At 31.4% G+C, this 23,731-nt stretch overlaps 1 protein-coding gene across 8 annotated transcripts in view; it reads right to left on the reverse strand.

The window, feature by feature from the left end:
- Nucleotides 1-11,231: 11,231 nt before the first annotated feature.
- The window catches only part of LOC127706820 (ras and EF-hand domain-containing protein homolog), a 46,668-nt gene continuing 34,168 nt past the window's right edge, over nt 11,232-23,731 (reverse strand). For 5 of the 8 annotated variants that reach the window (XM_052211508.1, XM_052211507.1, XM_052211506.1 and 2 more), the window contains 10 exons: nt 23,482-23,511; nt 20,983-21,146; nt 20,561-20,700; nt 19,027-19,260; nt 18,737-18,866; nt 18,239-18,320; nt 17,848-17,962; nt 17,474-17,593; nt 14,511-14,587; nt 11,232-14,306 (listed from right to left, as the gene is read on the reverse strand). In XM_052211508.1, the coding sequence (XP_052067468.1) occupies nt 14,213-14,306; nt 14,511-14,587; nt 17,474-17,593; nt 17,848-17,962; nt 18,239-18,320; nt 18,737-18,866; nt 19,027-19,260; nt 20,561-20,700; nt 20,983-21,146; nt 23,482-23,511 (1,186 nt within the window). In that variant the 3' untranslated portion in view covers nt 11,232-14,212. The remainder of the gene's footprint in view (nt 14,307-14,510; nt 14,588-17,473; nt 17,594-17,847; nt 17,963-18,238; nt 18,321-18,736; nt 18,867-19,026; nt 19,261-20,560; nt 20,701-20,982; nt 21,147-23,481; nt 23,512-23,731) is intronic. The other 3 variants (XM_052211514.1, XM_052211512.1, XM_052211510.1) reach the window with 2 other exon arrangements.

The raw sequence follows: 23,731 nt of genomic DNA on the forward strand, positions 1-23,731 counted from the left end.
AGCCCCATTGACACGCATTTCAATGCCTTTTGTGCAAAACACGTTACATATGTTGTCAATAAAAAATCCAGCGAGTATATGTTTTCATTTGTAGTTGTTACTACATATGATTTGTCCTTTCTTAAAACACAAAATTTATATCTGTATATTTTTAGTAAATTGAACTTATTAAATTAAGACACAAAACGCTGTCTGACTCTTATATTTGTTTATACAGTGTTATACTGTTGCCCTATGTTCATATAGGTGTGGAAAGCCTGTAGTTATAGAGATTTTATGTAATTAAAGGAGCTTTTCTGTCCTAAATAAAGGCAATAGTAGTATACCGCTGTTAAACAGTCATAAATCGATTTAACTGAAACAAATACGGGTCACAAACCAAAACTGAGGGTAACACATCAACTATAAGAAGAAACAAAAGCCTCTACTTAAATGCGAAAAATAAAGTAAATTATAACATAATAACACGCATCAATTAATATCAAATATCAAGTAAAAAGCTCTGGACAATAATTACCCAAGATAACAGTTACTAGCGAATGTACTTGAATTTAAATATAGTTTTTATTAAGAAGATTTGAAATACAAGCTCATTATTTTTTAAAGGATATTAAATAAGGTCGATACCCTACATGGTGCTGGTAATGGTGTAACTAAAACAGTGTATACATCTTGTAAATTCCATTAAAACTAAGTGAATACTAAACAGCATTCTCAAATTATAACTTTATAATGTGGATAGCAACTTTAGTCGGAAAACAAAAGGTTTTTTTTTATCAAATAAGATAAATTTTACCTTATTGATAAACAACTGATAGCATGCATTTAGTGAACATCTATATGTTATGAACTTGCTAATTTATCAATACCTTATGAGAACGAAGAACAGTTATTTAAAATAAAAAAAAAAAAAGATTTTAAAGGTAATAAAAAAATGGAATGTTTGTGAACAATACACAAATTAATAAAAACTAAAAGAAATTAAATGTAATAAGACCGTTAGTTTTCTCATTTGACTTTAGTCAGGCTGTTAGATTTCTCATTCGGCTTATATCAGGCCCTTCGTTTTCTCGGGGTCTTTGATAGCTTGCTATGCGGTATGGGTTTTGCTCATTGTTGAAGGTCATACGGTGACCTATTGTTGTTAACTTCTACATCATTTAGTCTTTGGTGGAGAGTTGTCTTATTGTCACTCACACACACATCTTTTTTTTATACGGATAAACAAGAACAAACACCATACTAAAATGTCAATCAAATATATGAAACCGATTTCTATGCGCACGAAACTTGTGTCTGGAATACTTAGTAATCTTAACAAGGTATGAGCGATAACAAAACCGTTTAAGGTCAACTTTGCCTATGCGATTTAGAATTAATTCGTTTGAAAAAAACATATAATTTTAACTGGAATTTTACTGACAAATGTATCATTATAATCCAGCCTGCATCGAACTATTGTCTGTAGAGAGGATGATACCTTCGGGACTAATGAATCACTAGCAGCGGTATCGAATCGGTTCTAGTAATAAAAAATGTATGTAACGGATTGTCGAACAAACGACACGTGTTTCTAGGATAACATGCATCAGGAAAATTGCATACCAAAAAATACGACATAAGATCGATTTACGACTTATACACAAAATAAATGTTTTATAATCCAAAATTAAAATGGGTTCAGCAGTGGCATACCTCGATTCTTCCAAACAAAAGATGTTATAAATAGAACATGTGTCTATCAGACCAGAACACCTGTAAACAAGATATATCCGTGCAACTCAAATGAATTTGCATCAAAGTTTTGTATGTATGGTCGAAAGTTAATGTTTTATGAAAGGATAAGCTGGGGGTATAGAAGTATGTTCAATTGGACTTCCGCGATCCAACAGCAAAATCCTTATTTATTAGGCGACCATTTTATTGGTGGAAGGCAAAGTAGCTGCCTTAACCCTTGAAAAATGTGTTTCCAATGGAATTTGATGCGACTGTCATACAAGTGAGAGGTTTAGCGCTATAAAACCAGGTTCAATCCACCATTTTCTGCATAAGAAAATGCCTGTACTAAATCAGGAATATGACAGTTGTTGTCCATTCGTTTGATGTGTTTGTGCTTTTGATTTTGCCATTTGATTAGGGACTTTCCGCTTTGAATTTTCCTCGGAGTTCAGTATTTTTGTGATTTAAGTTTTTTCCAGGGTCTCTGGTCCTTCATCACGGTCGACAAACTTTGAAAAACTTACACATTGGAAATAATGTTCATTTGTTTTCGATTTGGCTTCATACAGGGACTTCTAACGATGAATGAAATGAAGCTAGTATTATCCTTTTACTTCACTTTCTGCTATTTATGTGATGTTCTCTCACTAAACAAATCAAAGTTTGGTGAATTCATCTATCCCATCGAACTTCAAATTAAGGATACCACAGATAAAGTAAAGTCTGCTTAACTTACATCTAGAAATTGAATTCAGCTTTTCGTTTGTGAATTCTCATTTCGATGTAGCAATATTCCAATAGCGCCTGCAAACCAAGTATGTATCTCCCAGTTGATACAAACGCCAGCGTTTGTGTTTCCTTGCATGAAGTCCGTGCCTGACTGAGCATTGCAACTTAACAAGAAGGTATTGAACGAGTGTTCAAAGTTAAAAGTTAAAGTTAAATTCATCCATACGAATGAGGAACAGACGCCATCAATGATATAATTCAAAAATAAGGAGATGTATGCGATCTATCATTTTTAGTTTCAACGAATGTTTACCTGTCATGAGCAACATGATGGGTGACATTAGTGGAGCAGGATCTGCTTACTGTTCCAAAGCACTTGATAAAATGCTGGTATTTGGCTGGGTTAGTTTTGCGCAGTCTTAAGTATTTCTGTTTGTTGTTTTGTAGACTGTTGTTAGTCTTTTTGACCATGGTATTGTCCGTTTTTATTGGACGTATAATTTCGTATTGTACCCTTGATATCATTTGTCTTTTTTATAAAACGGGTGATATTCTTGTCATTGGACAGTAATTTAAGCTGAAAGCAATCAATCTATACAGAAGGGATTTGTAATAAATGTATTGCTGAAGATAGTATATCAAAGTAATTGTAAATATTGACATACTTTAGAAACATATTGATATGAGTTGACTTTTAATTATACTCCATAAAGATATCTCGAGTTATCTTTCTTACATTGTAGTGTACGATTTACTTGTATGTCACAATGTTATTCCCATAATCACTGATTACAAAAATAGTTTTTCTTTCCTTGTTGTAACACATACCACACGACGAGTATACTCCATCCTCTTTTGTCAGTACGATTTCATGTTTCTTCCTATCGGGTGATATTTTATGCACATTGTTCGAAACGCCTCCGGCAACGTAGACGTTTCCCTTATTATCCAAAGTGATATCGGACGGCCATCGAAGATCCGGACTGTCGTAGAAAATACTTTCTTCTCCTTCAGCCTTGATACAATAAATTTTATCATTCTGCACTTCATTTGACACATAGTATATGTTACCTGTGTCATTTGAACATATTGATTTTATTTCATGTTTTGTTGTTATAGTTCGCAAAACGTTACCATTGATGTCAATCTGAATGATTGCAAAAGATCCAGTATCAATCCATATTTGACCTTGACTTGAGGTCACAGCATAACAACCTGGAGCTTCCGGTTTAAAATATTGGCCAAGTGTAAGAGTTGTTAAGTCCAATATTCGATAACCTTTATTCTGAAATGTTATTATAGCATTCACAGTATCAATCAATGCGACATCCCAGGGTTTTTGATCTACTTTAATTGTCTCTACTCCTGACCCATCAAAACTGCATACATACAGGTAAGGCTGGTCAATGTCTAGCAGTAGGAGTCTATTGTTAGTTATAAAGCATCCTCTCTCAATTTCGACGTCAGTCCCAAAGATTGGTGTAGAAAACGCATGAATACATTTAAAGTTTCCTTCTCGCAAGCTTGAATCAGAAATATTTGACTTTTCGGATTCATTAAATGATTGATCTTGTTTAAATGCTTGCTGAAGTTCTAGATTTATACATTCTATCACTGATATTTCCCCAAAACCCATAAAATTCTTCAGTAACTCATTTATATCTGGTGCATGATATTCAATACTGATTTGCTGACTTTTGTTCATGCTACTTTTCTCCCTTTGTACTTTACGATCAAATACTTTGATTGCTTGAAAAATTTCGACTTCATCTCGACTTTCTTCTATTTTTGTCAGATTTTTAATCCAACTTTGAAGGTCGCTCCTTCTTTTTGCAGTGTAATGATTTGATTGTTCTACCTTTCCCTTACAAGTATTATATTTTTTATTAAGATCAGTTATGAGTTCATTCTCTAATTTGTCTAAATGTGCATCAATCTGTTGTCTAACGGCAGATAACTGTTTTAGGATTTCTTTCTTTCTTTCTTTCAGCTTTGGTATCATGTCTGTTTGAATTTTCATCATCGTTTGCAAATCACCATCTAAATTTATCATTTCTTTTTGTAATTCTTTTATCCATGTACCATTGTCTGACTCTCTACTGGATGTATCTATTGATATGACCGAATTACAATTTACGTGGTCTTCTTTCAGGCATAACTCGCAAATGATTTGGTCATGTTGTGTACAAAATTGGGCAAATTTCTGGTCTGTATGGATATCACAAAACTGCATCATGTGAGTAAATGAAGGACCTTTTGCATATGCATCGTCAAGAGACATAACTTTATGTGGAGGGTTAATTCTCCTATGGGCCTTTGCGCAAGCCTCACATACATCTTCCTTGCAGTCAATACACCATGCCGCTGCAGCATTTTGTTCCTGGTCCCGTAAACATCCAGAACAAAATTTATCAACATCCATTCTACAAATATTAAATGTTTTAATAAAATTTTCGTAGTGTTAATGAATAGATGTAACGACTTCCAATCAGAGCAATAACAGTAGAATTTTGTTTAAGTTAAAAGTAAAAATCTTAATCGATATTGCAAGTGTGTTGGATATAAAATGGGTTATCAGGTCAATAACAAGGTGATACCGAAATAAATAATCAAAAATCTAAATCAATGAAAAATATACTAGCGAAACAAATGTAAATCATCAGAAAATAAAAAATCAAGACGAATAAAAATACTCTAGTGAGATTTATGGAAAACATGAGAAAATACGCTAGGAGAAAAATAAACAAGATATGTTTATAAACATAGCTTCGGAACCATAGCTCTTTGGTCTTGTGCTCAGTTTGGATTTGTGTGGAAAATATTAAATGTCTTTTGTCCGCATAAATTCTCATGGCCATTAGAGTTACGATTCTGCAGCTTGTACGAACCCCTAAACAAAGGCGTGTAACAGCGAATACAAAAACATAAAGGCAATACAAAAGAACGATTGACCACTTCTTAGAGTGTGACGTAAAACGTTTGGAATAATATTAACCGGAAGCGCATTTCTACAATTTTTATCTTTTTAGTGATGCTCGAGGCCGAAATATTTTAATGATGATATCAGCTGACGCCGATTAAAACCCATACTGAGTAGTCTATGCTAAATATTTATTTATCTAATTTGTGTAAATTTTATGCTACTAATTTTCTGTATAAATGTAATATATCTATATTTTGACACTGAATTTGAACACTGTTTTACGGGTGTATATTTTCTTTAATCTATATTTTAGCAAAAATAACCAATAACATTATTTTGTATTTCTGGTTTCTTATCTGTTACATTTGCTTACCTTTTTGTCTTTAAAAATCGCTTTTAAAAATATATGAAATATAAAATATAGAAATCAGTTTGAAGGCCATTTGATTGTTTACGTCATATGTAATGAGATTATGAGCTTAAGTTTTAAATTTCTCTGTCGAAGTCGTACAAACTAAAGGTCATTAACGGATTAAGAGGTTTCTCACTTACCCTGGATTAATTTGGCATTTTTGTTAATTTGAAATATAATAAACTAGAACAATAACTTTTAACATCGTTCCTATTTTACATAAATGTTTCTGGTTTTTTTTCATATTACAAGGCAGTATAATTTAAAAAATAATATTTATAAATTATGCAAACACTTTTTTTTTTGTCTTTTGAATTATGATGTATGAGGTTCTAGTCCACAATTTATATCTTTCGTGTTGGTTTTAGAAGAAATCTATAGTCGATAGTAGCATCCAATCTGATATCAATAATTCTTCTACGTCTGTAAAACTTTTTAATTTCAGTTTTAGGTATTTTGTTGATGTCACTACTAAACTTACTAATCACTATTTCCGTGAAAACCTACGTCGTATCTGATACATAAGTGAAGTTGAAATAAAGATACTACAAAGAAAGGAAGGTACGTGCCATTATCGACATATTGTGTCTTGTCTGTCTTAAATTTACAAATCAGACGACTATTTTTGTATCTTTTAACAATTCTTAAACCACAAAAACATGTCTCTTATGAGTTGGAACAAGACACAATCAGTAAAATCAGACGACCATTTCAGTATCTTGTAAAAGATACAAGCCTCTCATGCGTTAATAAGTATACACCTGATATCGGTCAACCAGTTCGTCATGGTGACCGTACAACTTGTGTAGTGTAGATTTCAGTTGTTCTGCATGTTAACCTTTCTCGATCGGTTTTTGCTTTATGAGCACAAATAATATCAATAATGTCCATATAATTTGAATATGCACACAGGTAACGTCTCAATCGAGATGAAATCAAAATTCATTTTGTAAAAATTCCTCTTTTATTCGTTTTTTTAATTTCATTTGATACGTTACATGCGTGAATATTCAAATTACACAGACGTGGGCTTGTTCGTTGATGTCATACATTAAGGGTCTGTAATTTGTAAAACAGAATAATAAAGTACTAATATCACACATCATAACTGTTTTGTCCGGGTTTTTATTATAAAAAGATGTTAATTTAGAAAATGTTAGTATTGTCGCCTATGGGAGAATAAATACTACCGCTTTCCCCAATACTGGGGATAGCAAGGGAAATCAAAATCAATCAGAGTTCAGTTATATTGCACTATTTTAAAGCTTTTGATTAATACATTTGATTTTTATCACGAAGAATAGAAATCATTCTCCGAGACCAATACTGTGTTGAGAAAAGTGCTGAGTCAGCATGATAAGTCAAAGTGATGGGTACTAATATAAAACTTTATTCTAGGAATCCAATATTAGCTATATTGTATAAAATGCACCAAACTCTAGTTCTTTTGTATTTGTTTTAACCTTTCGCACTGATTGATTCAATTGGAAACACCTGAATTCAAGTCGCGACAAATATTTTTTACTGAAATATTTGGCTTCTTGTCTGTTTAATGCCCTAAATGTTTCCCAAGAGATAATCTACTAAATTTGGAAACTGTCTGGTTTATTTTATACTGTTTATGGAGTAAGGCAATATTTGGGCAATATAGAAGCATTTTCAGTGATAAAGTTGTCCATCTGCGGAAAAAAGAGGCAAAATTTAGATAGAATTTATACTCTCCTGTGTAAAGAATTGTTCACATTCTTGGCAGTTCATGCAGCAAATATTTCAATAATGCTTCATTTTGTAGTTTGTATCTTTTATTATATCATATATATCTAATTTTTCATTTTCTACTTTTGAAAGGACTATTTTTTGGGAATGAATACTCCCAAGGAACATAATTCGGCTTTTTTCATAGATTAATACAGGCAACAAAGGCAACTTTACAGCTGTGTTATTTGCATATTTAATGTTTTAAGTGTCCAACATATTTGTCTTTATCATCTCAAGACAGAATAATGGATTTTATAACATGCTCTGAAATTTAGACCACAATATTGCATATACTAAAGCATGGAATGGAGATTAGTATGAAAAATCATGAATTTGCGCTTATGTTGTAAATTTGGGGTAAAATGAATACTTATTGACTGGAACAGTAGTTTGTATTTGTTTAAATAGTACTGTTTACTATTCTTTTTAAATAAGATAAGATGTGATTGGATACATGTAATTTATCATGCCTTATCTGAAAGAAGTATAGAAAGATGTAAACCAGCATGTAGGAGTGGGGACATAAAATTATGCATGTTTTTTACGTAATGGGGACAGACAAGTATTTCTTATAGCCAGTAGTTTAACAATAACTCAGTATTGCATTGTTGGTATCATAGGAATTCTTTATATCTTTATGTCACAGTATATGGAAAAAAGTAGTATTACATTTTCCCGGCTTTAGGTCGGCCTTTCGAGTACCGAATGCAGGTGAAAGAAGTCATGAGTTGTGATTGGATGTAAGGATGCAGTATATTTTTTAACTTATTTATGAACAACTGCAGTGTGTATATTTACAATATAAATTTTGAAACACATTGAAATATTCCTTGAGAATTATTCAAAAAGGCTTCCAAATGTTCATAAATTTGATGTTAAATGAAATTTGGGCATCGACACCATAAACAAGCTCCGTTCGAAGATGGTCATGATACCATTTGACTTCAATTTCTAAAACAGAATAATAAAGTACTCATATCACACATAACTGTTTTGTCCAGGTTTTTATAATAAAAAGTGGTAAATTTAAAAAATGTTAGTATTGTCGCCTATGGAAGAATAAATACTACCGCTTTACCTGTAAGCCATCCGTGTGTGAAAGTTTTGCTCAATATTCTAAAGCATTGTTGGACAAAATTGATTTGAGGTACAAAAATATTTTTTTTAAAATAGCATTATGCGTTTCTTTTTTGTTTTTGTCGTTATAAAGATAACAGTTTTGTGGGTATTTTTGTTTTAAACGTAATACCCTGAATTAACTCAGATAGAACAATCCGCTTATAAAAGTTCTATAACCAAGTTTTCAAAATTGTTCTTATATCCTTTGAAATTATCTGTTTCTGTTTCTTTTAGTCTTTTAAATTTGTTCTTCTTGTCATGATATACTATATTAACATTTAAATCATTGTAGTCATGTATTCTGTTCATTGCATGAACTGACATTACATGATAGTCTTTCAAAAGTTGGAAAAATCACGGGATCTCAACAAATATTGAACTGAGCGTACAATTTGAATTTTGTATTGGGAAATTTGAGTATGTCTAGTTATCCAGTTGGCCAAACTGTTGATAACATAATCATCATGGATAACGAAACATACTCATGGTTATTTTTGTTATAATTTGCAATGTATTTTATGCAATGTTGTTGTCCAATTACCGTTTTCGTTATTTATTTTTTTTTGTTTGATTTTATTTTTCTTTTTGGGGAATTTTTGCCTTCTGTCATTCCAGATTTTTACAAATGAACACTTTAATATAAAATCGGTGATATTTTGAAAAGATGAGATATTCATGAATGTGCTGTATGTTTTTGAAGAAGATAAAAAGAATGACTGTTAATGTTTTATTTTATCTCAATCAAAAAATATTAAGACGTAGCACTAACATTAACAAGCATGGGTTTACCACTGTCGATATGTATATCTCCAACATGTGTTTTTTTAAGATAAATAAAAACATTCTTTACCACTCGCTATTATTGATCATATGTGTTATCACTATTTCTTTTAGGGTTCGTATTTATAAACGTGATTTAGTTTTTTTTTCTTGCGTCATTTTAGTTCTATTGTGGTATTTTTCTTTGGATTATGTCTTGCACCTCCTTGCTCACACAATATTGTCAATATAATGGAATGCTAAGCGACTGTCATACAAGTGAGAGGTTTAGCCAGCTATAAAACCAGGTTCAATCCACATTTTCTACATAAGGAAATGCCTGTGCCAAGTCAGGAATTTGACAGTTGTTTTCCATTTGTTGGATGTGTTTGAGCTTTTGATTTTGCCATTTGATAAAGGACTTTCCTTTTTGAATTCCTTTGAGTTCGGTGTTTTTGCTATTTTACATTTTTCTCCTTCTACCATATTGTTTACTATTGTCTTCTTAGTCTATAAGTGAGATTTGAAGATCGGTAAACAATTGTTGCCTTAATCATTAAAGGACAAACCCGGTAAACTTATCGATCCTTTAATAAACTTATTCGAAAAGGTTGCCAATTCAACACTGTAATTAGATCTTTGAATATTGTTTTTATTGGTATTAATATTGATTTTGTTATCAGTAAATTAAAATCAAACTGAATATTATTGTTATAAACATATGCACATTAATGGCTATACAATCTGTCGATACCTGTATCTTAGCATTGCACACGGTCATGTTTTTCTCTGACTGTTTATGACGTCTTTACACTAAATTCATTGGATGTTGGATGTGTACTGACTGATAATTTAGTCTCAGATGTATGATTTTTTTTATTAGTTGTTAATGGCTTTGAACTAGCTGTCAGTAACTGCGAGTACTCTCAGATCTGTGCTAAGTGTCTTTTTGTTGTTGGGATGTACAAGTACCCGTCCACGTCCATTTTGTGTTTTTGTTAGATGTATTTCTATTTGTATCCATCTGAAGAGTTAATCCTTTTTCAACTGATTTTTATAGTTTGTTTTCATGTTGTACTGTTACACCACTGTCCCAGGTTAGGGGAGGGTTGGCGCCTCCAAACTAGTTTAACCCCGCCACATTCTGTATGTGCCTATCCCAAGTCAGGAACTTGTAATTCAGTGGTTGTCGTTTGTTGCTGTGTTACATACTTGTATTTGTTTTTCGTTCATTATTTTGTATAAATAAATTAGTTTTCTCGTTTGAATTGTTTTACATTTGTCATTTCGGGGCCTTTTATAGCTGACTATGCGGTTTGGAATTTGCTCATTGTTGAAGGCCGTACGGTGACCTATAGTTGTTAATTTCTGTGTCATTTGGTCTATTGTGGAGAGTTGTCTCATTGGCAATCATACCACATCTTTTTATATTTATCACTTTGTTAAACAATTAAATGCAATGTTTGGTCCTTTCCCATTGAAACACGTTTCTTCTTCTGGTAAAGATAATTCATTTCAGTATTTTAAAATATCATACTAAACATCATTGATAATCAAAACACTCAACTAAAGATACCATCGATATCCAAATATTGAATCTTAAAGTAATGCATACCTTTATGATTTTTTTTAGGAAATAAATGAAAAATTTGATTCTATTTATAAAATGAAGTAATTTCTAATCTTCCGGCATTCGTTCAGAAAAGGTATCCAAAAAAACAAAACAAATTCAATATCATAAAAGCAGGGATTTGAAAATACTATAACTATAGGAGAAGGCAAAACAAATTGTAGCTAAACACAAGAAAAAGACAAATTAGGAAAGCATTTATTTCTCTTTTTATACTTTGAAGCAACAACTAAAACATGAAAGTATGAAACACGAGTAACAGAAGACACTCATGATTGTAAAAATAGCCACTACAATCACTTCTCCCAGAGTATTTCGAGATCAGTTTTATAAATGACAATCAGTCTAATCAAGGCGCGATACGATAAAACATTTTTTCTACTGACTTTAACGCTGGCTGTAGGAACTAAAATGTTGCATTCAAGTGAACAAAGCTATTTCGTGTGATCATACATTAAATTAGCTACGTACAGGCATTATCAGAGTTAAATAACTAATCGCTGATGGTATTATTCGCTATTAATCCCTAGCACTTAAAAACCCTGTTATTCAAAGTTTCTCAATTTTTACTGTAAATATCGTTAAAATCTCAAAACACAAACCATTAAAAAAATACATCTAGATGATCATCCGACAATATAAACATTAACCCAATAAATACTTTCATCGACCGTCGAAATTATAGATACTATAAAACCAAAGGAATTTTCTACTGTCAGTACTGCACATTTCTATCTTAGATGCTACAATGTTCTATTGCATACTTTTAAAAGCTGCTATTATTTTCGTTTAATTTCATACCCGATATCTACCATGCCAAAAAAGGGGAAAATTTATATAGTATTTATCCTATAATGTTAATGTGTTTACCAAAAATATTTTAAGTTAAAATTATTTTTTATTTCCATATAAACATCGTATATTATTAATATATTTAGTCGTCGATTTTTTTTCTCTGTAGAAAATAGTTGCAGTGAAAACTAGTAAGGTAGGAAATACTTTTCCCGTATCTCTACTTGATTAGACCGACAATGAATGCCTCGTAACGAAAAACGACGAAATCATACGAGTTGGATCAGTAACTAGTATTAGAAGCTTGTTGTTTTATTAGTTCTAATATAATGTATTATAGTACATTACAGCACTTGTTACAATGTTAATAGTTCAGTAAGGTTTAAATGCAAATTTTACTTAAATCTTATTGATGTAATGAATAATACAACTTTGTTTTAACCAATTAAATGTCTATGTTTCAATTTTTCAAAAACATCACTTTCACGGATTTGACCGTTGTGCTGACTCAAAACATAATAATTATCATAACAACAATCTCAAAGTCAACCATTATGAAATCTAACAAAATGTATGTAAGTATTATAATGTCAATGTTAAGCTGGTATATGAAATATACATGAAAGACGTTCAGAAAGTTTCTTCTCAGTAACAATTACCCAAATGACAAATGATTACAATAGATGATAAATACATTTAATAAATAACAACAAAAGTTATTCACCAGAGATCAGTTTCACAAAAAATCTTATGACTAAAGTTGATCGTACGTCATCAACAATTCAGTATACTTACGATCAACTTTAGTCGTAAGATTTTTTGTGAAACTGATCTCTGGTCCTTTCTGAATGGGCAGAGATATAGCAATAACGGTTATCACAACAATAACTTGTTAATTGTATGCATTGTCCAGTCAGGCTATTTCAAGGACAGCAACAACAAGAGACAAATGTCCATGATATGTCATATGGTGTCATTGCACAGTTTCGTTTTGCCTCATGAAAACAGATTATTGTAACTTGTCCTAATCAATAGAAAAGGGTTGACGGTTTTTTTTTCGGGGGGGGGGGGGGGGGGGTAAGAACAATGACCCATAGTCCTTAAAATTCTTAAACAGCGAATTGAATGGAAAGTATTGTTAAAATTGATTGTGCTGGTCTTTTAATATTTTTTTTTTATAAAGAAAACCATTACATGTAAGACATCTACGGTGATCATTCAACATATTTCAAAGAAGTCATTCCTTCATACTACGTTCGTCATTTCAGATGTAATCGGAAATCGTTTGGGTACTACATTCATGAAACATTTGTGGAAATAGGCGACATAACAATATTAAGGTCATTGCACTAAATATTGCACAAGTTTGAGAGTGCAGTAAATTTTCAAATACATTTAATATTTGTCATTGTTTGTGTAATAACTCTTAGTTTTTGCTATTGCTCAACAATATTGCACCAGGCAATAGCAGGGAAAATAATTTGCAAATTTTCGTTAACGTCCTAAGTGGAACATTATTTTGCAATTAAATAATGAATAAAAATGTACAATAACTTAATAATGGTACACAATATTTATCACACAATAAAGAATTAAAATTTAATTCAACCAGCATTGTTTCCATCATCATCCAACAACATAAGTCTTGTACTTAAACAGTTTTTTTTCTATTTACATGACTGGCAATTGCTTCTACATTATGTACATTAATTAATATAAAATTAAATAAAGCTATGTTATTGCAAATAAATATACGTAACACTATCAACAATCTATTGCGTAAGATGTAAAATATAATTATTTTCTTTACTAAATAGTACTATGCAATAAACTTTATCTAATATCTTCCTTGTCTTATGTTTTGTAAATCAAAATCAAGAGGACCTGAAATCCCCACCGATTCTTGGTAGAGTTCATGTTGCTCAAGCTATATTTTTTGATATAATGTTTTGTGGAGTCCTATTCTTTTCTTTTCGTTCTTTTTTGGACATGGTGTTGTCTTCTTGTCTTCGATATTTTGGGTTTTGATAGCCACCATGGTAGCTTTTGACTTTACCTTAAGACGATAGTATCTCAAAATCAAACATTTGTTTCTTCACAATCAAAACAGATAAACCAAAGAATGAAAGAAATTGGAAAACTATTGTTTGCACCATTGTGTAATGAAAAGTTTCACAAAAATATTAACAATATATACACCAAGTTCAAAACAATAAATGCTTGTAACCGACCCATGTATTACAACATTAGGTCTAATACCCTTCATTACTCTGAAATATGACATGTTTGTCAATTTAAATAAAAATGATATTTGTACATGTGTTATATTTAACAAGTGTATGATTGATGCATATATATATATTCGAAAATGTCAACGTCCACAGCAGGCTCTTTTTTCTTCTGGTTTTTCATGCAGCTGAAGCCCAACTGTTTTGACCTCTAAATCCTCGTTTGCTCGCATTAATCTACAAAGAAAATATGTTTTCGAAATATTATTTGACTGTGATGACATATTGCATATTCGAAAAAAAAACATAATTCAAATGAGTTTTAATTATAGTTTTGAAGCTAATAAAATGTCTTTTTGATTATTTTATCATTATTACCATTTAACTTTAAAAAAATAATATCATTTTCACTCCAGGTAGATTCAAAGGAAAAATTCTTACCTTGTTAATTCGGTTATTGCTTCTGTTATATTAGAGCCATCTTTAGCACTAGTTTCTATGAATAAAGCACTTACATCCTACAAAATAAGAAAACAATATTAAGTCAGCTTCTGTCAATCAAGTTTAAGAATACATTGAATAATTTTAATTTCTCTTAGGATTTTATGAGTGAAAATTGAATAACTTAACCAACTTCAACTGAATATTTATAGCTCAATTTAATACTTATTATACTAGTTTATATCATAATATATAATCGTCATAAATAATTTTCTTACTTCTACCCAGTCTTGAAAACTCACTTTTGCGAACATATATGAATCAACGGCAATGTGGGGTTAACGTAAACGAAACAATAATCCACTAGTGATTTCATAAAGACATCGCTTTAAAATTTCAAGACGTCACAAACTCTTTTTTCACAAGAGGGCATTAGTTACCTTTAACATTAAGGAAGTAAAATTTATTCTCCTTAATGGCTTTGTTCACCGGCGCACACAATTACTACGATGTACAATCGGAACACAGATACTAAAACTTAATAACAATCCGCGAAAAGAACAATATATATAAAATTCGTCTAGGATTCTACTAAACATCTTTCTAAATTTGAAAGATCGACTATATTTCATTACACATTGCTTTTTCCATCAAAAATGGAAATCACAGATACACATTTTTATCTTAAGGTTACGCAAAATATTCCTGTGTGATTAACCACAACAATCATTGCGGAGAAAATATTACTAAAATGCTAGACTTTATGATCGACAACATATATATCGAGTTTGGTGGATTGTTACTTGTTATTTCAACAAACAGTCAATTATCGAATGGGTACTTATTGTGCATCCCTACTGGCCGACTTTTTGTATTCATATTGAGCAGTAGTCATACAAAACCCTCTCAAAGACAACAAAAAATAATCTTGCCAAGTTTTCTACTGAAACAAGAAGGTTTGGATTTTGTTGTTGATGAAACTGACACAGATTGACGTCTTCACACTAGGATCCATGACAAACGAGACGATTTCCTCATTGTCAACTTCCCATTTTTCATTAGTAACATACGTTCTGTGCAATACGTGCGTGTATGTTTACATTATTCGGACAAAGCTCAAGCAGTATTATCAGGAAGTACGACTGAAATCGGCACTACACAAATTAGCGGTCACCTCACATTGGTTGACCGGTACAATGTGCCTCTGTTTCAACACATGAGACAATTTTTCCTGTCTCAGTTCTTTAGAAACCAGAATATTCGTCTGAACTGTAAATAGATCGATTGTGTCATATTTCCTATCTGCCGATCGGACATTTTGTCGGAGTCTAGATTATCATGGCGGTTGTGGCATTCGTAGCGTGATATACTTAACATGTTGATGCACCCGTTCTTGCTCCTTTTCGGTTTTGCGCATTTCTATCATTTGTTTTTTGACTCAATCTTTATATTCTAAAAGAAAGGCGGAAGATACCAAAGATATTCAAACTCATAAATCCAAGAAAAACTGACAACGCCATTGCTATATATGTTGTAAAATGATTCAATGATGAAAATATTACATTCATTGAAATCTCAGACGACACTCCAAAATATACATGCATGTCGAACCAACAAGAAAAAGAGGGACGAAAGATACCAGAGGGACAGTCAAACTCATAGATCGAAAACAAACTGACAATACCATGCCCAAAAATAAAAAGAAAATTGTTCCTCGAAAAGAAGGAACCAATGGACAACACCATTTAGGATTTTACAATATAAAAAGAAGAAGCGTTCTTACAATGCGTTCTTGTTTCTCATTTTTAAGGCCGTATTGTGAACTCTAGTGATCTACATCCTTGTCATTATGTATTACCACATACAACATTGCCTTATTTTCATACTGTTTATAAACTTTAGTATGAAGATAACCATAAAAATTATAAGTATTTTCTTCAACTTTGTAAGTAGGAAAGTTGATGAATTTCATTTGTGTATCTAAAATCATCTGAATTTTTTAATAGAGTACATGTCGTCTTAATATCTGTATGTATCGTTGAAATACTTTTTAAGTGATGATTTTGTGGGTCTTTAGGAAATCAATAAATCATAGTGATAAGCCCTCGTCTGTCCTGTTTGTCAAACTTTACAGATTTCTTACCATTTTTGCATCGTCATCAGAAACTATTCGTATATATAGTTATTCAACATAACCTCTCCACTTAACCAACCTTTGTCTAACACCGTGAAGAAACAAGGTAAACCTGTTTCCATCAGGTTGCAATTCAAAATTAACAAAAATAGCTAACTCCAAGGTAAATTCAATAAGTGGAAGTCCATAAAACCTAACAAAATCAAACGCTAGGCAATATCAACCAACGGAACGAATGGAAATTAGCTGTCATATTCCTGACTTGGTACAGACATTTTCCGAAAAAATGATAGGTTAAACCTGGTTGTATAGCTAGTTTAACCTCCCACTTGTATGAAAATTGTTTTTAGTTCCGTTATATTGACACAATTGGGTGAGCAAACCAAACAGACATAATTGGCTAACTTTTTAATAATTGGGATCCAGCAGCCTAAACTAGGTAAACATACACACCAGACATACAACACAATTTACTTAAAAATTCCAACAAACATACAAATAAATCTGACAAAGACGCCAACAATAAAGTGTTTGTAGTTGAAAGTACAAACAGTAAAGTAAAACATAATGATATATAGACTTTCGGGATGAAATACAAATCAAATAAAATATAAATACAAGGGTATACAAAAAATAAAATTGTATACAAAAAAATATAAGGTTATGCAAAAATTAAAAAAAACAACACTATAAAATACTCATGCGTCCGAATCCTAGTCTACATGTTTTTTTATGTTTAACTTCGTCGATCTGTGTTATCCTTGTACATTAATGTAAATGTAAAGGACATTTCTGGCTAACTATTGACTACTCTATGTTTCTAGCTTACCTTTGCCAACTTTTGTCCAACGTTATGAGCGACCACACGTCGTCCCTGTTTTTCTGCTTCTGGTCGCATGTCTGTTTTATTGCCAATCAACATTATTGGGATTTTCTTTTGAGCACCATCCTATACATATATATATATGAATATAGATTTCTTTCAAAATAATATCACTGTTTCCTCAGGTTAGTTCTTAAAACTTCCATTTTTACTTTCATAACTATCTTGTAACACTTGTATGATAAATTTTAATAAAAATATAGGAAGTTCTACTAATAAAAATTTTCTTTTGCAAGAATCTATGTGGTATCAAATGTATTGGTACTTTTTCAAGCATCTTTCAAATAATCGAGTTCATCATTTCACAAAGACACACATACCTCGATTGCTTCAACCCACTCCCTGATACTAAGAAAGGATCGTTCATATGTACAATCATACAGAAGAAACACACCATCAGCTCGGCGGAAATAAGATTTAGCAATACTTCGGAACCTGTAATAATAACATTGTTCTATTTTACTCATTTATAATGAATGAATATTGAACAGTTCAATCAAAAATACAATATTAAGGTAATTACTGGAAGAGTGTGTTTATCGAGTGTTATATATCTTTCAAATTTGTATGTGTACTCAGTGTGTAATGTGACATTGTTCATATATTTGTTCCTTTTGATGATATTATTCAATTTTTGACATTTGAAATAACCATGGAATTAACTTTATTTTTACATTCTAATCTTTATTATAAATGAGTAGATGTGGTTACCTTTCTTGGCCAGCAGTATCCCACAGTTGTAAAGCTACAGTCTTGTCATCTACCTCTAAAACCTTTGTCTGAAAGTCCACACCTGTGAAAAAAGGATGTCCATCAATTATAAGTTGACTGACTCTCAACTTTTAAAAAAATGACTTTTAGAAACAATAAAAATACAGGAATATTCAAAACTATGTGTATATAAATTATGGATCTCTGACCATTCAGTCCTTTGAACTTTTGTGTGAGTTTAAGTATTAAAGAAAGAAAATAAGTGAGCACTTGAGAATTTGTACTATAAAGACGATCAAAATATCATAAATGAACATACAATAATCGTCTTACCATAAAAGAAAATGAATCGTACATTATCATAATTAACCTCAAGCACCAACATTTAAACAACATAAATAAATAGAAAACATCTGTAATCTCCAAACACAAAGCATTTAACAAATGCATTCTGTTCCTAAGCTTTGTTGTATCAAATAATGAATGAGATTTTCTTACCTAATGTCGAACTGAGATTGCTAACAAATTTTCCTTTACAAAGCCTCATTATGAAACAAGATTTTCCAACAGCTGCATCTCCTGCCAACACAATTTTATACATTCTATCTGGGTCTCTATTTGCACTTCTCTGTGTAAATAAATTAAATAAAATTATAGTCATTTACTACTGAAATGTATAAAATCTATTACATTAATTGTCTTCTCATAACTGTTGAAATTTATAGTTTGAGATTTAATTACTGGTAAAAAGATTAAAGAAAAATTGCATTTACATTTAATTTAAGTACCTCTTGTGAGCCGTTGCTGGTTTTTCGTATTAAGCTGTTTCTATGGATTGCAGGTGATGATCTGCCTCCGTGGTCTGTATCCCTATCCCTATCCCTGTTCTTTGACCTTGTCCGTGACTTTCTGCTGCTATTACTTCCGGAACTCAATCTGACGGGATCATATCTTCTGATTGGTTTAGAATGTAACTGATCAAACTCAGCTTCTGTTTCGATTTCATCATGTGAATCATTTTCCTAGCAATGATACAGAGGTTTTTGGTTATATTTTTCTGTTGTTATTTGGTTTATTTCTTTTGACTTCTTAAATCAACGGATACGATTAAACAATAACATATAAGTACTGTGAGTAAAGCTTATAAAATGACATTAGTACCGTGTATCATTAATATCCTTCCAGACAGTCAACTGCTTGGATCCAGATACGACTAGCACCGACAGAAAGATACAGTTGCAGGTAAAGTTTGGGAAACTTAAACATAAATCCTCATTTGTAAGAAAAAATAGTAAGTTGTATGCATTGGTTTACTAAGCATACCCCTCGTAATTCACGGAATCGGAAAAAACATCAAGTATATTTTATGGTTCAACAAATATTTCACCCATTACAACTCATCACTGTCAAACAAAATATGAATTAATTCTGTTCAATAGTACCAGAGAAGTGTGTGAAGGAAATATGTTCAATAGTACCAGAGAAATATGTGAAAGAAATATTAGGTTCGTTCAACATAACGAAAAAGGTTGTTCAAACAGTTAGCATGTGTCTGACGGATCCGAAAAGTGCTCACACCTTACAATTCATCACTATCAAGCTGCTGACCATATATAAAGTAATTCATTTCAATATTACTTAGAAAAGTTTGACTAAATAGTTGTTGGACAAACGGAAGGCATGACAAGGTGAATGCAATATAGCTCTCACTACTAGAATGAAGATGTAATGAAAAAGAAAGGCGTAGGGCATTTACATGTTAGGTGTCAATAGTCAGAAACTAATGCAAACATCAATCAGACATCTAATCCAGAGATGTGCGTGTTGCAAAGAACGACAACTTAAATTTTCGACAAGTAAAACTCTTCAACATTGGAATCATTAATTCGAACATCTTTAAAATAAAATTATAGCTTTATTTCTCCAATCTGAAAATAGTGTAAGTGTACGACATTGACTTAACAATATACAACTGATTTTTGTTTCGTGTAATTCTCATTTTGTTTTCTTTTTTCATAGGTTGTTGTATTTTGGGCATTTAAGAAATCTTAAGAAAGAGATTTTCGGTTTCACAAGCGTGTATTTTCCCGTAAAATGCTTATATTCTTACGTCATCGTTCTATGACGTCGGGTAGCCAATTCATTAAAAAATATATGACGCGGGAGTACGATTGGAACAGCCCAAACAATATATTCATATTTTACCACGGGTGTGTACTCAAAGCGTTTGAAGAACGTCATGTTAGAATACCTTGTAACATATGGCAGCTTTTTATATGTTGTTTTTTCAGCATGCTATTATATATTTAACTACAGGATTACCTCATTTTTTCGTATATAACTAGATTCTCTCCGATGCCTTCTATTGTTATGTGATCGTCTATAGTAGTCATCGTCAGGATTCTGGCCTTCAGGGTCAGAATCATCATTGAGATCTCGAAGGGTAGAATGACCGCTGTCTGCTTAACCAGATAAAATAAAGAAAAACTTAAACCATACGTTGATTTATAATTGTGCTTTCATTTATGTGTAGTTTGCTTTTTGTACATTACAAATTATTCAAATTGTCTTTGCTTTCACAGAAAGTACTTACATGTTTCAAATATGTTTTCTTGTAATAGGTCTAAAAATGCTTTAAAGAAAGTTTTTTTCCTAGAGAAATAAGTAGCATTTTTAATTCAAAACAATTGACGATCAGCGGTTAAATCTGTGTACGACTTGTATTCATTTAAATGGTTAATTACCAATTTCATCCGCATCATCATCCTCACAAGTCTCGTCACGTGGTAATATAGCCCGGATGACACGTGGTGACTGTCCTGGTAGTGAAAATGCATTTACTGACACGTTGTTTGTTTGTAAATCCTCGGCCAGCGAGGGTGTGGGGCTTATATTTAATGATCGTACTCTGTAAAAGAAAATAAACACTGTTTATCAAGTAAATATTCGGTAAGGATGCAATTAAAAGCTAAAATTTTAAAGGTTTTGCCCAGAAGTAAATGAACTTTGAAAAAAATGTAATTTGTTTTTCCTTTTATTGGTGATTTTTATTATCAAAGCTTTCCTTGCTTATACATCATATTCCCTTGATCATTCATTGATAGCGCCTACTTCAATTAATATCAAATTGAAATTTTAAGGAACATAATTAATATTATTTTATTTTGCAAAAACACTGAAGTTTATTTTTTTAGTAAAAACGTCAAAGTTTGGCAAGATTTATATATATAGAGATTATACATGTTTTAGCTGGCTTTTTTCCTTTTTCCCTTTGACATATACTTGGTTATTGTTTTTGCTGTTGTTGTTAATAATGTATAGTATTGTAATATGCTCTTTGTGAGCCCATTTAATAGAAATAAACCATATTCTTCTTCTATGAAAAACTTTTATCCTTGATAGAATGCTACTATTAAGTAAAACGATAAATAATATATTCAAAGGAGATGGCATGTAAACTGTATCATAAAGAGTACTTGCCAAATTTTAATAGATTTAATCAATTCAACTTTGGTTCAGGTCCGAAAGTCAGATTATGAGATTTTGTAAGAATTAGGGCATGACAGTATTGTCACAAAACAATACCAATAAGAACCCACATGTGCACTGTAGACTTTATAATATCATTATTGAACAAAACCTAAATCAATTTCATTTTGCTTAAATGCAAAGTCTCTATAAACGTTAAAATCAAAATTAGTTACTCATTTCGATGTGCAAATCAGGACTATATTTTTATCTTATCCCACAAGCAACTGTATATGTAAGTATGGTTAGTATGAAATATAGAAACAAATATTCCCACGGATACAAGTTGTAGGCATATCATAAAATAAAAATCGCCTTTAAATTGTAGCAAAAAACTATAAGTATCTACGCAAATAAATATGTTTTACTTTCTATGAATGATAATATGCTACATGTCAAGTTACCTGCCATTGTGAGATGTAGGATTTCTCCTAGGTCTGTAAAATGTGAATTAGCGTTAGTCCTGACTGAGTTTTTTCATTGCTCTCTCTTTCTCAATTTTTATAATCGTAATGTTTGTCGTTTAACTAAACATTGCACATTTTACAACTTTTGAACCTACTACAATCCTCACCACTAAGACTACTACGTATTTAATCAGGAAAAGCTGGCATGTCGTAATGAAAAGTCCGGTGTATGTCAACAGAATTGAATAAAACCAGGGTAAAAAAAACAAACCAAAATCGAATTGACTATTGGCTTTAACACAATCCGAAACTGTTTTTAATGTTTTTAACAGGCAATAAGAACGATAATGGTAATTTGGAGTCGTCTGCTTTTTGTAATCATTTTTAAAATCTGACTGCTTAAAACTATCCTAAAATAACCGAAGAATTTGAATAAAATAACCAAGAGTTCGTGTTTAACGAAGTTGACCCGATCTTTTCACCAGAAGAAGAATGTGAAGTCTTCTTAAATTTTAATTGTCGGAAATCGCCTGGTATAGACAGTTTATTAAATGACTGTTATTTTTTACTTAATAATAGTAAGAGGATATATAAGCTAAGAGATATAAGCAAATCGGAATGATACAAACTTTTATTTTTTTTAAATCATGTCTTTGGAAAATAATGAAATTGGAAATTAAGAAAAACTTTTCAAGTATACAAGAACTTAGTTATATTCTCGCTTAACTCCATGCACTTTCCATATATCACTGGGAACATGGTATATGCACTCAATTTACGCAAAAAAATCGCTTAAATTCCAGTATCCATGCACTATCAATATATCTTGGGAAAAGGGTGACAGCACTCACTTTAAGCTTAGATACTTTTCTAAATTAGAAATCACTACCGATTATTAACTGTTAAGTTATCATTTTGACTATATTTTGACATGAAACGAAACCCTAATTATATTCACTGTTGGATTTTTCTGGTAACGCATTGTCAAATGTAGGCGTATAAAATGCATTTTCTCTTTATTAGGTTTATGAAAATAATTAAGTCTATATCAATATATATATTATACTTCACTTGAATTGTTACGTAACAAAATTTAGATAAATGTTACTCCGGAGATGAAAGTAAAGATATGACAATCGACATTGATTACCCTGCTGTTCAAAGCAGATAATGTATTTAATTTGATATTTAAAAGCAGCTTCTAAGTATAAGAAAAATGTCTCGTCCTATGACTGTTATATTCAAATGTGGGTACATGTTGAAGCAGTGTTGTTAAGTAATGATTAGTCCAGTACATAAAAAAATTACCGATAATCGTATCCCATTAAGTAGTTGTGTCTGCAAAAATAATGCTCAGTTATAAACGAAAGGCTCAATTTATGAGCCGACGAAAATCGTATTTTAATACATGTTCAATTAAACTTCATACTTGGTCATGGTACGACAGATACTTTTGTTGATTAACATTCAATTATTAATAAATATTTGGGTTTAATGAAAAAGCTGTACTGCTGTTTTATAGATTATAAAATGCTTTTGATAAACTGAATAGAAATGT

This window comes from Mytilus californianus, unplaced genomic scaffold (assembly GCF_021869535.1).
Source record: "Mytilus californianus isolate M0D057914Y unplaced genomic scaffold, xbMytCali1.0.p SCAF_6, whole genome shotgun sequence".
In the NCBI taxonomy this organism is placed as follows: Eukaryota; Metazoa; Mollusca; class Bivalvia; order Mytilida; family Mytilidae; genus Mytilus; species Mytilus californianus.